The sequence below is a fragment of the Styela clava genome, chromosome 5, assembly GCF_964204865.1.
Source record: "Styela clava chromosome 5, kaStyClav1.hap1.2, whole genome shotgun sequence".
Taxonomy (NCBI): domain Eukaryota; kingdom Metazoa; phylum Chordata; class Ascidiacea; order Stolidobranchia; family Styelidae; genus Styela; species Styela clava.
Window position 1 is genome coordinate 16,493,770 of NC_135254.1, and position 16,294 is coordinate 16,510,063.

The 16,294-nt window shown below is 36.5% G+C and overlaps 3 protein-coding genes across 3 annotated transcripts in view; 1 reads left to right on the top strand and 2 right to left on the bottom strand.

Moving 5' to 3' along the window:
• LOC120343962 (rab9 effector protein with kelch motifs-like) overlaps positions 1 to 10,400 on the bottom strand; it is a 12,620-nt gene extending 2,220 nt beyond the window's left edge. The window contains exons 1-5 of the mRNA XM_078113091.1: positions 10,089 to 10,400; positions 8,493 to 8,656; positions 7,679 to 7,870; positions 6,325 to 6,451; positions 142 to 281 (exon numbers count right to left, since the gene is read on the bottom strand). Coding sequence (XP_077969217.1) covers positions 142 to 281; positions 6,325 to 6,451; positions 7,679 to 7,870; positions 8,493 to 8,656; positions 10,089 to 10,285 — 820 coding nt within the window. The 5' untranslated portion in view covers positions 10,286 to 10,400. The remainder of the gene's footprint in view (positions 1 to 141; positions 282 to 6,324; positions 6,452 to 7,678; positions 7,871 to 8,492; positions 8,657 to 10,088) is intronic.
• LOC144422975 (uncharacterized) lies at positions 1,819 to 4,667 on the top strand. The gene is made up of 3 exons (XM_078113092.1): positions 1,819 to 2,267; positions 2,846 to 3,044; positions 4,015 to 4,667. The coding sequence occupies exons 1-3, from the start codon at positions 2,165 to 2,167 to the stop codon at positions 4,220 to 4,222; spliced, it is 510 nt and encodes a 169-aa protein (XP_077969218.1). The 5' UTR covers positions 1,819 to 2,164; the 3' UTR covers positions 4,223 to 4,667.
• Positions 10,401 to 11,288: 888 nt separating the features above from the next.
• Positions 11,289 to 16,212, bottom strand: LOC120343961 (putative ATP-dependent RNA helicase DDX43). Its single transcript, XM_039413013.2, has one exon. The coding sequence runs from the start codon at positions 14,478 to 14,480 to the stop codon at positions 12,225 to 12,227; it is 2,256 nt and encodes a 751-aa protein (XP_039268947.2). The 5' UTR covers positions 14,481 to 16,212; the 3' UTR covers positions 11,289 to 12,224.
• Between the last annotated feature and the right edge of the window lie 82 nt (positions 16,213 to 16,294).

Sequence of the window (16,294 nt, forward strand, 5' to 3'; positions counted from 1 at the left end):
TTGTGTAAATGTAGGAAGCATGACAATAAAGTAGAACCCATTGAATGAGTCAGCCCAAGTACAAATTCCAACACCTTTAAATGAATAACGAGTTTTTTGAAATCATTATGTTGAATACCCACATGAAGAAGACTAAAATACCTGTATCAAAAGTATAAAAGTCATCCAGAGCTCCTTGGGGGCACATTCCTCCAAATATGTAAAATTTAGATAGATGACTGCAAGCCGAATGGGCTGCTCTTGCACAAGGAATATCACCAGACGGCTCAACTTTGGAACACCTGAAAAAATAAGAATTCAAAACTGTGTTTTTTGGTAAATAAGTAGTGAGCAATAGTAAGCACTAAAAATGAGGATTTATTCATATCACCGCCCAATAAGCAGGGGCAGAAAAATTGCATTACTTTTTTTTCTGCTTGTCAGTTAAGCACCAATGCGCGGAAACTGACGGGGAAGACACATTATTGCCTTTTTTCCGGTATTTTCTGATTCAAAGCTAATATTAATCTAAAATAAGTCTAGCTAACCCCGAAAAATTGGGTCCAGTAAATCGGCCTATTAGGCTACAGCTACATACGTTGTACATTGGGTGTATATAACCTATGAATTCAGCTATACTAACATTAAAACTTGTTTAAATTTCAAACAGAAAGTGTCTGTTACGCACTTACGCTGACCTATTTTTGTAACAAAATCCCTTTAACATAGGGCTTGTTTTGTTTACTTACATATCAATCAGACCCACAGTTCTATCTTTGATGCGTTTCCTCTCCCATGACGATCAAATGGCAACATTTGAAATGAGAGAGGAGACAAAAATAAATAAGATTTCATTACAACAAATTTATTGAAAGCAAATCTGGGGCGACGCAACTGTCTAGCAGAATACAAATCTTGGTTTCAAATCCCATGCCCCCACCTCACCCAGGGTGTAACAAAATTGGGTAGGAAATGCCAAAGCAGAAAAATAGCAGCTCCCAATATACCATTAGATACCAGTGCTGCTTGCACAGGGCCTAGTTCAGAGCAAAAGACATGAATTAATTAGTGTCGCATAAAAAATATTAAATAAGCGGTAATTATTAAAAATGTGCCGTTCATTTGGAATTTACATATATAAACACTGCACGTTGTAGTCCTTCAAGTGAAAATTTTAACTTGGTAATGGTTCGGTAGTTTAAAACAGTCTGTATGTATTCATCATACGTCAAATCACTAAATTTAAAAGGTGACGCAGATGTGAAACATGGGCAATGTTTACACTTTACTTGTCAATTTATAAATTGGCTTTTATAAAATAATCAGACATCATCAAGAGACAACATAACAAAACTTATTTATAAACAGAAAGTCCATGACTCGTACATGTCAGTAAAGCTCGAGGCTTAATGTTGCAACAGAGACAGACGCGAGTAAATTCAAATTGATCCACGGCTTCAGACTGTCAGAAAAACAGATGTACAGAAGAAAATCAAACTGTGAGACTTTTATCAGGGAAATTAGGAATCTAAGTCTTATTGTTTTGTCACTAAAAACTATTACTTTAAATTTATGTGGACTCTAGAGCAGGGATGTGCAACCTGTAATATAGAAAGGCCAGATACGAATAACCGGGTGAAATCGCGGGCCGCACCTTCATTTAACAAAGACTTTTGCAGGCACAAAAATGTTGGATATTGATCTTATGACCTGCGTTGTTCGCTTTGCACAAGCTAGCCATATTGTTATGTCATAGGCATAGATAAAAAATTGGTTTGGTGTATAGGCTCACGGGCTGCACACCTTCAAAATTGGCACTTCTCCGTGGGCTCATGGGCTGCACAAATTTTCCTTGTGGGCTGCAGCAAGGCCCAGTATGTGCAGCGACTGATATCTCACGATATCTAAGAAGCTCTTTATCACTGGGAAGGACCACTATCTTTCCAGTTCTGCAATTTCTCACACTCTGGGTGAGGTGAGGTGGGGTTCATGGGGTTTAAACCCGCCATGCTAACAGATAAAGCCCTAGAGTCTGAATTTGAAACTATCCAGATGTAGAATATCAAGCTTCTAGTCAGAAGAGACGTGTTTTCAGTTTTCAGATAAATTAGAACAGCGCAGCGCTAATACTAACCACCATAATTTTTATTTTTGAAAAGTCTTTTACATCTAATTTAGTGAGCTAATGTCATCAGGTTTATATATATATATTTCTATTAGGATGGAAAATATAAATAACATATATGGACAACAGATTATCACCGCCAACACACCCACCACAAGAGAAGGTTACATATTTTTCGGTTTTACAAAACAAACCTTGAGCCGAATTATCCTCTGACATATTGCTATACTACTGTCCTAAGTAAAAAATAAAACAATTTTCATTCAATTAATAATATGACTCAATTAAAATTAAATGAAAAAATGATGAGTTAATCTCACTTGATATTTTCCCTAACATCGAATTCATGAATCTGGGAAAGATAACTGATTTACTTTTCCCATACCTGACATTGACCGGTAACCGGACGAGAGCCCTGGCTCACCATACAATTGGGCCGTCTCATTGGTTTTTCTCTCCCCTGGATAAAAATGTGTTAATCTCATGGGTATTTATCCTGATTTCAGGTTCAAGTATCTGTCACAAATAACTGGTTTACTATTCCCATACCCGACCCAGTCTAATATTCGGACAAGAACAGTGGCTTGTTATATGATTATCTTATTGCCTTTCCTCTCCCCTGGATAAATATATAAATCCTATCTAATCCGCTTCATCTGCAACATCATAGCTCCTGAATATTTAAGCTAAATTACAAACCACATTCATCAACTTAAACAATATTACTTTCAGTCACCATAGGATCCACACCTAATGAAATAACTACGATTCCTTTTGCTGATGAACATCTATCAATGAAAATCACAGAGACCGATTCACACACAGCTAGTCAAGAAGAAATCGAATTACAATGCATCTCGTATACGAATGCTGCTATGGTATCAGTAGCTGTAATTGGTGGAATAATAATCGGGGTGTTGCTGGTTTTTCTTGTGCAAAGGTAAATGCTAAATTCTAATTCAGAGCAGTTTTATTGCTAATTAAATATGAACGGCCTTTTTTTTCATGATTTTGATTTGCATAAATGAAGCCAAAATAGCAAAATTTCAGACTATTCTTTATCGTAGCAGAGCTCTCATATGACAAGTCATTCGCAACTATATGAACTGACCCTGTGGTAACAATAAAATTTGCTGACATATTACTATATTCACCTCGAAAAAGTCAAACAAGTATTAAAGTCATCATTTGATTAAGTTTAATGGTACATTACGCATTGTTTGTTATCTGCGCAAGAAGTTTTAGAAAGGCGTATTATATCATCCTCCAAATTCACACTCGTCAAAAGTGCTTTCATGTGCAATTTTCATGAAAAGTATATTATTGATGAATAAAACTCATACGCAAGTAACGCAACAGTTTTGGCTGGTTCTATTCAGAAGGGTCCACTTTCAGTCAGTTCCAGTTAAATTTTGGCAGTGTGGCGCATCATACTTTAGTATTAGGAATACGTTCTGCCACCACCCCTCTTATCACCCTGCGGGGGTTCGCAAGTTTGAATCTCGTGTGAGAATGAGTCACTGTAGATTGGTTTAGTAACCTTTGGTCGGTTACTGCTAACTGGCTAACTAATCCCATACCCGACATAAACTTGTAACCGGACAAGAGGCAGTGGTTCGTAATATGATCTAGCTGTCAATTAGCCTGTAAATCCTATCCAATAAAAAGGTCAATAGCACTGGAAAAGTCAGAAACCACTGGTGTATATTCTTTTCACACTGTCTTGTGATTGAATTCAGCTTCAGATTCTCAAAATAAGAGTAATGAAAAATAAAGTTGATAAAGCTTCCTTTTCAGTACAAACAAAATTTCTGATTTCGTCATGACAAATTTCACAAACATGGAAAGACTGCATAACCATTTTTAAATCTGGACTTGACTAATTACTTCCTATCTAAATTTTAATTCAGATACTGCTTTAAAAAACAGACAGCAAGCGAAGAAAATATATATGCTGATTGTCATACCCCGTCTGTAAGTGAACAAGCCGCATATGAAGACTACCACATAACAACATATAAAAATGGTTATGAACTACCAATGCAAATGGAAAGTGATAGCCAATATGCAACATTTGTAGGAAATGATGGAGAATATCAGCTTGAAATTATTTCATGAGCTTGGCGATAATATACACACTAAAAGATTTATGGCTTCATATATGCTACAATTTAAGTGACAATATGGACACAATATGGAGTGGTCCTATAGATCAGGGTTTCTCAAACTTTTGGTGTTGCGGAGCCCTTGAAAAGTTGAATATTATTCGCGGAGCCCCAAAATAAATGTTAAAATTGTTACTTTCAGATTAATATTCCTGGGCAAGTTAAAAGTACTTTACTTATTTAAAATGCTGAACCTTTTTTAATAGGATTAACACAAGCCATAAATGAATCTGAATTTCATACTAAAGCTGTAAATTTGACACTTGACGAACATATTAATAAATTAGGGGTCGAATCTTTTCTTTTTTGACATTTTTGGAAGACTTAACAGGCCGCTAATAACGTGCGCGATTTTATTTTGTTACAAACGCCGATTTTTTTCGTCAGCATGGCGTGTTTTGAACATCTTTACGCCGGTGTTTTTATTCTCCTTAAATCAAAAATTTCCCTCGGCATATACATGTATTGTTACACAATGACGACGTTAATTCCTTTTTTGTTCTCGTGGGAAATTATGAGTTCAATGTGAAAAACATGTTACCATATAATAGTCATCTGCGACGAAATGTTAAAAATTATATTTAATAAAGAGATAAATCCGCAACTCAAATTTCTTGATTGAAAAACGGCATTCTAAAATATTAAAACTGAAACTTAAAATGGAAGATCACACGTTTAGACTCACCTCAGATTGAAAACGCTTTTATAGACATTGTAAATCACAAAATTTGGTGTTATGTTAGGTTTTCGTCGTAGTAACTGCGAAATCGAAACACAGTCAATTGTGCGCGCGATGTACCTTTTTTTCCCATTCTGAAACTACCGACGAAGCCGCACGCAATCAATTGTGCACGCGATCCACGATGTACCTTTTTTCATTCTGAAACTACCGACGGAGCCGAATGCAATAAAATAAATTCTAATTGTTCGTATTTTGCCCAGACATTGTGATTTTCTAAACGGCGATATCCTGCTTAAAAATAATCTCAGGTGCGAAAGAACAAATCAAGTTTGACAAATCCCAAGATCGCGAAAATACGACTCCACTTTATTTATTGTTGGCAGTTTATTACATATTTTATGTTATTTTAGAATAGTATTCTTTCATTTAAGTAATACTAATACTACTCTCGAATCAAACTTGAGTAACGATGATCACAATTACATTATAACGAAGAGACACGTTGAATGCTCGCATCGGTCATGGATTGAATATTTTACAGAAATCTCGTTATCCGTTTTTTTAATGGCGAAGAATGTTGCGCGGAAATTTCCGATTCCAATTTTGAACCACCTCCCTCTTAAGAATCCTGGCTGCGCTCCTGCTTATAAATAATGTCATTTTTAATTCAGCCTCTTTACCATATTTCGAGGCTGTATAGTTGTCAGATTTTATCAACGCTGTTATTGCTTCTTTCAACAGTTACAAAATTTTGAGTCAGTATTTCGAAGAGTAATCGAATAGCTCGCGGAGCCCCTGGGTTTCTCTCGCGGAGCCCTGGGGCTCCGTACGGAGCACTTTGAGAACCTATGCTATAGATAGTTTAGTGAAATTTTTGTTGTTGTGAAAAAAAATGCTATCTTTTCGACTGGTTGGGCATGCTAAACAAGATTCCAGTCCTCCCAAATAATAGTAATTCCTTACATATCGTGAGTGGGGCTAGGTATTTTCGAATACCCGGAGATTTCAGAATTGAATTGAATATTTTTTTTCAGAATCGTATAGAATCCATCACTCAGACAGTTCGCTAACAGTTTAGACACAATATGGAACAGGTTTCATCAATAACTCACCAAGACGAAAAGAGCCATATTTCAGAATTGCGACTGAAATTATTGATTCAATAAAAAAGATTGAGGGATTCATTCCGAACTTTGTCAGATAAATCACAGCATATTTCGCTGGTTTTGCCTATATTGTGTTTCATTATGTTATGTCAAGCCATTGTTTCAGCGCTATACAGTGTTAACTATACAGATTTTGTTACTATATAGCTTATGTTACAGATTGAAGGCCCATAAATCTAACTTGAGCTAATTATAAAATGCCAATACCTGAAATTCTTCAAATCAATGGCAAACATATCTCCGTGGAAGTTAGTTCCTGCCATTCCACCATGAATGAATAATGTAGAGTCTACAACAACCATTATATGACCATGTCTTGGAGTTGGGACGTCACCTAGAAATAGGAAAGGATTTATATATTTATCCCGGGAATAAGAAAAGACGATAAGACAGCGAAGAAGATGGCGAACCACGGCCTCTTGTCCGGTTACCAGTCCATATCTGGTATGGGATTAGTTAGCCAGTTATTAGTTTTCGGGAGCATGAACTTGATGGAGGAAGCCATAACCGACCAGCGATTTTGTGAACCACCCTTTTGCAGCAAGAAGTCCAGCAATCCTCTCGCACATAACTAAGCATGGGATTCAAACCTGCGAAATATGAAACCCTTTTATCAGGGGTGGGCAACATACGGCCCGGGCCGGGTCCGGCCCGCTGACTGTGTCCAATCACACTCTGTAATGTGGACCGAGGCATCATTCCTGAAAGTTCGCTACTCTCACCGCACTGTCAGTACGAGCTGGTGGAATAAACAAATGCCTTAGTCAACAAACAATTGCGATAGCACACTTGTTAAACAAACAATATAAGGTCAGAGCAGAGAGTGTTGTAAACATCCACCACTACTGTTATTAGTTATATTTATATACCAAATATAAATAGATTTCAGAAATTAGATTTTATAGTAATTTTTATCAACCATGGAATATCCCAAGAAATGTAAAGTTGACAGAGAGTGTCGAGCATTTAATAAAGATTGAATACCGAAGTATTTTTTGTATCAATCCGGCCCACCGAGGGTTTCATTTTTCCACATCTGGCTCGCCGACTAGAGAAGATGCCCACCCTGCCTTATATCATAGTTTTGAGTCCTACTGCCACGAAACTAGACTAGGGGTCATACCATAAAATGCACACATCCATGACTATGAAGCCAGAGCACAGCTCAAGAGATAAAATACCAAGCTCCTACAACAGGGCCACAATTTGAATATACTGCGGCTCCGAAACTGAAGCCAGAACCCTTTCAATTTCAAATCAGCTCCCCAGCCATAGTACTCAGACAGTATTGTCCGGAATAAATTAAATATTTGAATATTATATATTCAAAATTAGGTATACTTGATATAAAGAGTTTACGGTATCTTTAGAATAACCCAGAATATTTTAGTTGGTATTTTGACCAACAAATTGGCCTCTACTAGTCAACCAAATTAAGTCTCAAACAAGCTTTTCACCTGCATAAACATGCAGGGGGTGATGGCACGTGTATCCCTTACCTGAATGAATCTAACCTACCGGTAATTTCTATATAAATTATCAAATTTAGTTGAAATTTTACCTTGTAGCTCAGGCTGAGACCATGCTTTATTAGTCGCATCAAAGACATGCAATTTCAAATCTGATACAGGGTCAGCACCAAGATGCCCCCCTCCAAATATATACATTTTATTGCCAGAAAATCCTCCGCAATGCAGGGTTCTGGGGCCAGGTGATTGACCATTGAATGATGTTACATTCCATGTACCTGAACCTGAAGTAGAAGTGTTATACAAAAGTGAATTCAGGTAGTTGACAAATATCAATGCCAACTCGGGAAGATAGTAGCTCCATATAAGTTGCCTTTGTTACAACAACCTTTGTCGAGAATGAAGATGTAAAAAACACATGAAAAAATCGGCAGCATTATGTGTTCGTAAAGACATAGATAGCTGGATCCAAGTCAGTATAAAAAGGAACAAATTCCATTTGAAAAACATTGAATAAAAATGGGTATATTTTCGTCGCAAAATTAAAAGTAATTGAGACAAATTCAAAGAAATAAACATATTGTAAAAACAAGGTTAAATATTTCAAATTAAATTTTTGAATAAACAGAATAAATGTGAATAAAATTATTTTTACAAAATTTCTGTCAACGCTCCAGAGGTCAAACATTTTGACAAATATTCTACAAATTTAGAAATATACCTTGTCTATATCTCAGTAGCCCCTACGTAAAAGGGCAGAAATAACCTGAAACTGAAAAACAATGTAAATTGAATGCATAGGTATATGCCACAAATACAGACCATAAAAAACTTGATATATTTATTGATATATAATAAACCAGCATGTCATAATTTTCATTAGCTCTGTATTTATACATTACTCACCTCGGTCAAAGGATTGCAAGCAGTCTAAATTTCCAGATTTATTAGCTCCACCAAATATATAGATGAGATTCGGATATGATGTTGGAATAAAAGCAGCATGCTCATATCTAGATCTTAGTCCTTTACATTCAATTTGAGTCCATTGTAATGTTTTCCAATTGAGCCTGAAGATGTAACGACCAATAAAAGGTTTATTTAATATTATTCAATGCAAATGTTTCTACTGTAAAATTTCATCTCATAAAATATGGCCCTGTTTTTTTTGTTCAATTAGGATAAGATTAGGGTGGTGTAGCCAGTCTGTGGACGATTTCATTCAAACCGCTATAAAACAAAAACCAATATTTCCAACCCATTGCATTGGCATTTATTTTACACGCTAAACCTCGAATTAACTTTCTACGACCAGGGGTTAAAGCTATACAAACCACCAAAGTATGACACTCTGAAGACGTATTTGCGACCTAACGACCAGTGTGCGACCACAAATTTCAAGCCTTGAACATCGTTTTTGCTGCCTCGAGATTAGGGCATACGCAGCCATGCGTGAAAAAATTGGGCTTCCAATTGCATTTCTGACCGTCTTATATTTTAAGAACACGATTGTTTCGAACAAAACTCGTCAAATTATATACAAAGCACCGCATCACAGCAATCAAACAGACAAAAACACGGTGGTCGCAAATTGGTCTACAAAAATATTATCGACGTATTGGAAATGCGCACCCCCCTATTCCCCCTCCTTTAAATGTAGAAATGCGAAAATGTAAAGATGGTTAAAAGAAACACAGCCTTACCCCTATGCCAAGTTTCATCTTTTTATCTCTTATATTTGTATGGATTTTCAAGTTTTTTTTAATGGGACAATGGGTAGTTGGCGACATGAAAAAAATGGTCCGTTTTTCTCTTCAGTCGGGTTTTCGGTCGTAACTTTTTTTGTTTGTGGCCGCATTTTAGTGTAAATTCGCAGAGCTATGAGGGACAAGTGGACGATCACGCGTGAGAAATATTGTCGCGGTTTGTTAATTTTTTCGGCATTAATTAGATCGATGAAGTTGATGGCCGCAAATAGGTCGTGGCTGCAAAGTGGGTAAGCCACCCTGTACACATTTATCCCCGAGGAGAGAAAAGTCGATAAGATGCTTTTATCATATAGTGTGTCTGCCACAGCTTCTCGTCCATGTTAGCTATGAACTAATTGGCTTAGGAAGCTGTGAACTAAGATATATGTTCCATACCAAATAGGACGGTAGGATATAGCGTTCAGAGCGAGACATACTTTTATTTTAAATTTACCTAAATGATAAAATATAGCAGAATACTGGAATAGATTACAATAAAAACTTTTTGACAAGTGATGACAGGATGAGGTTTATTCAGCTTACAGAAGTATGGTATTTGTCAGAATACTGGAATAAGACAGTTTGAATATAGCATAGGAATTTATATCCTGCTGTCGTGTGGTTTCACATATTTGTGACAATTGTGAGCCCTATTCTGGAATTCTATATGTCTATACACAGCTATCTAGAATACTAACTCCAAATGAATGGTAAAATATCTGTTTACTAACAAACAAAAAAAATTATAGCCTACCTGTAGACATCACTGAAAGTCGCTGATGGATTTGCTCCGCCAATAGCAATAATTTCATCGGCGCCGTTTGACTGCTGGCTGGTTCTTGCCACGCACGCCTGTCCCACTCTTGATTCCGGGCTTTTGTCAGGCGATACAACATACCATAAACCGTTCGTCGGATTGTCCCCACATTCCAAAATTGGATGCAAGTCCATCACCTACTTAGGCAATATTGGAACCAGAATAGTGAAAATTTCTATCCAACAATAAACTGGTCGAACCAGGACAGCGATATCGGAATATTAGTCTACTATTATGGAATTTTAAATCTGAAAATGTTAGGGGATTCCCCAACCATAAATCATAAGAAACCGCCACGGGAGAGCGCACTTTAATATGCAGAAAGTATAAATTTCGTTAAAACCAGGGGTTATCCAAATTCAATATCTTATTTATTCATATGAAATTTTTAAGTAAAATTTAACCCGTGCAATGTTCTATATATTTACATCAACAAATACCTACAATGATTCATGCAACGAAAGCGCATTTGGAAGGAGATTCAATTTATATTTGTGAATGCAAATGTCTAACTTTAACGAAGTTAATTTTTTTTTTAAGTAACAAACAGATAGCATTCGCTGCAGTTAGAGCATAATAACATTTATTATGAAATCGAAATAAACTTATACTATTAAGAGGAAACCGATTACCTATTCGTGCGGCAGACAACAAAGTGTGCTGTTGCCATAAAGTTGAAACCCCCATTGAAAATGAACCCCTGGTTTAAACCATAATCAATCTGACCCATACCACCAAAGCCTAAATACTTTTTCATTATCTTCAGCGGATAAGAGAAGAAGGAGCAGTGTGGGAAAAAATTCTCGAAAGATAACATAGCCTGCATATGGATATCGATACCAGTGTAGTGGCCTCCTCACCATTACAAATTTGGAACGATTAAGTGGTTACCTAAAACCATACCCAAATGAAATGAATAAAGCTTAATTTTGAAAGTTATATTACAATTTAGGCATTTATTTCCTTGGCGCTATAAGAAACTGTTGTACTTTGGTTTGCCTATTTTTTTTTAGATAAAAGCAGGTTACAGATAAATTGTGTTAGAAATAAGTCCAAAATTTTATAATGCATAATTGCATCTAAAAACCAATGAACATTTTTTGAAATTCTGAATCCCAAAAACTAAAGATAAAGCAATCTTGACATAATTTGTTTGTATTTGACAGGTCAAATGAAAAGATGAAAGAAGGTGCTTTAATAACAGTAAATGAAAGATGAAATATAGGCGGTTATGGGTCAACCGTTAATACTAAGCAACAAATATGGCAAACCAAGCCTTTCAAGACAATTGAAGATTCGAATCCTCAACCGCTTATATTGAGGTCTTTGATGGTCACTAAATTTCTAAAAAATTTTGACATGCAAACATTAAATTATAGGGGATCTGAGGAATCCAATTTTGATTACTAGTAGAATTATCAAAACTTCGTTAGGGTTGGTTTCACTTTGTCCAAAAAGGGTAATGAATTTTTAAGGTAACAAATAAACAAGAACTGCATTATTTATCATATTACAAAAAAAATGGGATAAATAAAAATTCACAATGACAGCCTGAGATAGAAAGATAAAGCAAAAAATAATCCATATTAAACGCAACAGTATCCAACAAATATTCCTACGATCATGCAATTTTAACTGACAAATGCACCACTGGTAAAATCGCAATATCAAAAGGTTGCCAAAAAAGCATAATCTTTGTTAGAATGATATTTATTAATGTTGCTGTTTTGAAAGATATTGACAAGTCTGATTCAATGATAAATAGGGAATATTAGTTAAACAGTGTAATCGGCCTACAAAACCCCCAATAATTCTACCAGACCTTAGGCCTTAATAGTTAACATTCAATATCAGCAAAATACAGATCCATTAATAATATGAACATGGATTAACATTTGCCATTGCCACATAGCAAATTGATTATTAAGAATTTAAAATTTCTACTAAAAATAAACATGATTCAACCAATTTAAAGACCAATATAACTCCTGCACCATACTTTGAATTTTATAATTTCGAAACCCAAGTTGTTAAAAATGTCCTGGTGTATAATCTGCATAGATGTGTGAATGTTTACCATCTACTATTACCTCTTCCTCTTCGACCACCAAAACCTCCGCCTCTACCACGCCCACCACCTCTGCGAAATCCACCTTCACGCTCACGTCTTTCCTTCATTTTTGCAAATCTTTCTGCCATGTCATAGAGTTCAATCGGTACATCTTGTTGAGCCTCGACAAGGATATCTATCAATTCTCTAGCAGTGCTCCAATCCTCTCTTGTAACGAGTGTTATTGAAGTACCACTACGGCCTGCTCTACCAGTCCTACCAACTCTGTGGACATATTCCTCTGTGTTGCGAGGATAATCATAATTAAATACATGTGAAATATCAGCAACATCCAAACCTCTTGAAGCCACATCTGTAGCTACAAGAATGTTGACTTCTCCAGATTTAAAATCATTCAGAGCTTGCTCTCTGTCATATTGTTCACGACCTCCGTGAATAGACTGGCAGATAATGTTCATCATGATCAAATCGGCCGATAAATTATCTGCTGTAGTCTTTCGACCAACAAAAACTAGAACCTTATCACTTGGTTCCATATTTGCTATATGGTCTAAAAGCCTATCTCGTTTCTCTTCTTCTGCAACAATTTCTACAATTTGTTTTACGGTGTGAGTCGCAGCGAGATCCAATGATCCGACAGCAACTTGCATTGGATCCGTTAAATAGCTTCTTGCCAGGCGACGAACCCCTTCTGGCCAAGTAGCAGAAGTCATCATAGTTTGTCGGTCGGGTCGAATATCAAGTAAAATTTTCATAATTTGTGGTTCGAATCCCATATCCAACATGCGGTCTGCCTCATCCAATACTAAAAACGTCACAGAATCCAAAGAGACATACTCATTGGCTAGCAAGTCGTTAAATCTACCCGGCGTCGCTACAATTATTTCAACACCTTGTGTAACCAGGTTGATTTGCTTTCTTCTGTCTCCACCACCGTAAACACAAACGCAACGTATATCACGGTAATGATACTTTTTGATTTCCATTTCAATTTGAAGAGCCAGTTCTCGAGTCGGTGTCAAAATCAGGCAACTTGGGCCACCCCTTTCACTTCTTGGAATTGGCTGTCCATCAATATGTAAAAACGCTGGAAGCAAAAACGCCAATGTCTTTCCTGTGCCGGTCTGTGCAATACCTATCACATCAAAGCCACTCATTGCAAGAGGCCAAGCCTGGCATTGCACAGGAGATGGTTTGACAAATCCCTGATCATATATAGTTTTTAAAACCTCCGGATAACAATTGAACGCTTGTTCAAATGTTAAAACAGGATTTAAAATACGATTTGTTTGCTCTTTAGCCAAATGAGTAACTGATATATTGAAGTTATCTTCTCTCCATTGAGCAACTTCATGAGGTAACATATCTGCCACAGATTCATCTTCGATATAAAAGTTTTTTCTGATTGGTGGAGAGTTTTCCCATCGTTTTTTGGTTTGAATGCGACACATCAGATTCACATTATTCCAATCTATAAATCCACTTGACGTAAAGCCATCACCTTTCCCTGCTCCTCTGTCACTTTTCATATCATTATGTGTAGACTTTGATGATCCATAACTATCTTCGCTGAGAAGATCAAGGATCAACTCTTCAGCTTTATCAATCGCTGCTTGGCCGCCAGTAAGTACAACAGGAACAGTATCACCATCACTCTCGTTGCTTTTCACATTAATACGAGCGCCACTATCATCTTGAAGCTCATGAATTTTTGAACCTCCACGTCCTATGACTCTCCCACATTGTGTTGCTTTGATGAAAATTGTTTTTCCAGAATTTGTATTTGAAAAATTATCATTCTTTCGTTCATTTCCAAACCTGCTTCTGTCACTTTGGAAACTGGAAGAATTACCCTTTTGTTCTTCCAGCAAGCTTTTTATCAGTCGTTCAGCCTCTTCTTTTTCTAGATCATTACCAGATATTTTAACAGGTACTTTATCTCCTTCTTGTTCATTTCTATCCACTTGTATTTTTGCTCCACTGCTCTCCTGTAGTTCCCGTATCTTTGCGCCTCCTTTACCTATTATTCTGCCACACATTTTGCAGTCTACCATTATTATTTTTTCATCACCAGGGTCATTGTTTATATATCCACTATTTTCTTGTTCTCGGAATGCAAATGGCTGCTTTTGTCCTCTGCCGAATTTGATATTGTTCGGAACATGATGATCAAATGACTCATTAGTATTTACATTAGCTGATGGTGTAATATTAGAGAAGCCATCGCCCCATTCTTCAGACTCATCCCAACCAGACATAATTTATTTCGAGGTAAATTTGACAAAATCTATTTAGGCAAAAATGAATAGTACAGATTTAATCATTTGATTAGTGAGAAAATTCCCATTTATTTAGAAAATGTTAGAAATATTTATATGCTCAAAATCACTACTTTGTATTTTCAAAGCAGATTTGAGCAGTAAAATCAATAACAAACCTGCAAAAATTTGTGCATATAACATTATTTCAATATTATGGCCCTATGGGTAATACAACAGGTATCTAAGACCTGATCTTGAAATTTATTTAAAATGAATTCAAAACGGTTGTTCCAATAGGTTGCAGATCTATACTTCAAACTTGCAATTAACTAGTATTCTGAATATTTTTCAAATTTGTTGGGTGAACACAAATCCGTAGTATTTCTCATTTCATGGAACTTTTCACATTCAATATTACAATAATTACATGACACACAACCTGAAGTAAATTAATGCGCAGTGAGTTAACTCTAAGGATTTAAATCAGATTTCGTTCGATACACAAACAAGCCCTTAGCTCTATAGCTTAACAAAAAACATTAAAATTAAATTGTCACTTGCTTCAAATTTAAAGAAATTGTTTACAGGCAATAGTAATTTTTGCCATCATAAAGAACAGTTCACCTTCATTCAAACAAAAGTATTTGGCTGAACTATTGATGCTATTTAGATAGAACTGGCATAAATCAAAGATCTTTGAATTTCATATTCAAAGATTCTTTTTAAACGGAGTGTAAAACCATAAAATAATTTACAAGTTGGAGCGCAAGAAAAATGAACACCATAGCCTGTTATATGAATTTAAAGGATTGCACAATGGAATTAAAAGTGAATGAATACACTTTCTGACCAGTCCTAGTACAGAAATAAGTAGCCCAACTGCATCACTACATAAAAAAACACTCTGACATTCAAGTCTTTGCACTAACATATGGTACTGACATAAGGCAAACTAACAATAGCGATCTATAAAGTATATTTCGAAAACCCCTCAAAATAATGTGTAATTGGCATAGTTCAGTAGTTTATACAGTCATGAACTCATGGGCAAGTACTTCACTGGACAACAACCGACATCATCTAAATTTGTTATGGGTAGTAACTAGTGAATGAATTAGCATGAATATACCAGTATTTTATGATGATATATCAAATTAAACATGGTACCGTACCACGAGTTAGCCTCCACCCCCGTAACATGCCTCAGTGCAGCAGTTCTTTGTGATGAAATTCTTTAAAGTCTTTCAAAAAATCTTCAAAAATTATTACACACATTTGTGGCCGTCTTGGATCTTGCTAGAACTGTCTGGCTGTAGAATGTCCAAGATCCGGTACCGTAGCTGTAGGCGGTATAGGATAGGATTTAGGCCTACATATTTATCCCGGGGGAGAGGAAAGCCGATAATACGGCTTATCCATATGGCGAACCACGTCCTCTCGTCCGGTTACCATTCCAAGTCGGGTATGGGATTAGTTATATTGTTTGTTTTTCGGAAGCATGGACTTGGTGGTGGAGGAAGCCGTAACCGACCAGCGGTTACGTGAACCACCCAACGACGGCGAGGAGTCCAGCAATCCTCTCGCACATAACCATCCCTGCATGGGATTCGAACCTGCGAACCCACGCAGAGTAATTAGAGGTGCGGTGGCGAGCGTATTCCTAACGCTTAGCCCGTTGAGCCACACCGCCGCCTGTACTGTATACGATGTACCGTACGGAACTGACGTTAATTGGTAAAAATGGATTTTCGTCGTAATACAGATAAAATAAAAAAATTTCAGGAAAATAAACTTTTTAGCTGTTCTCATTG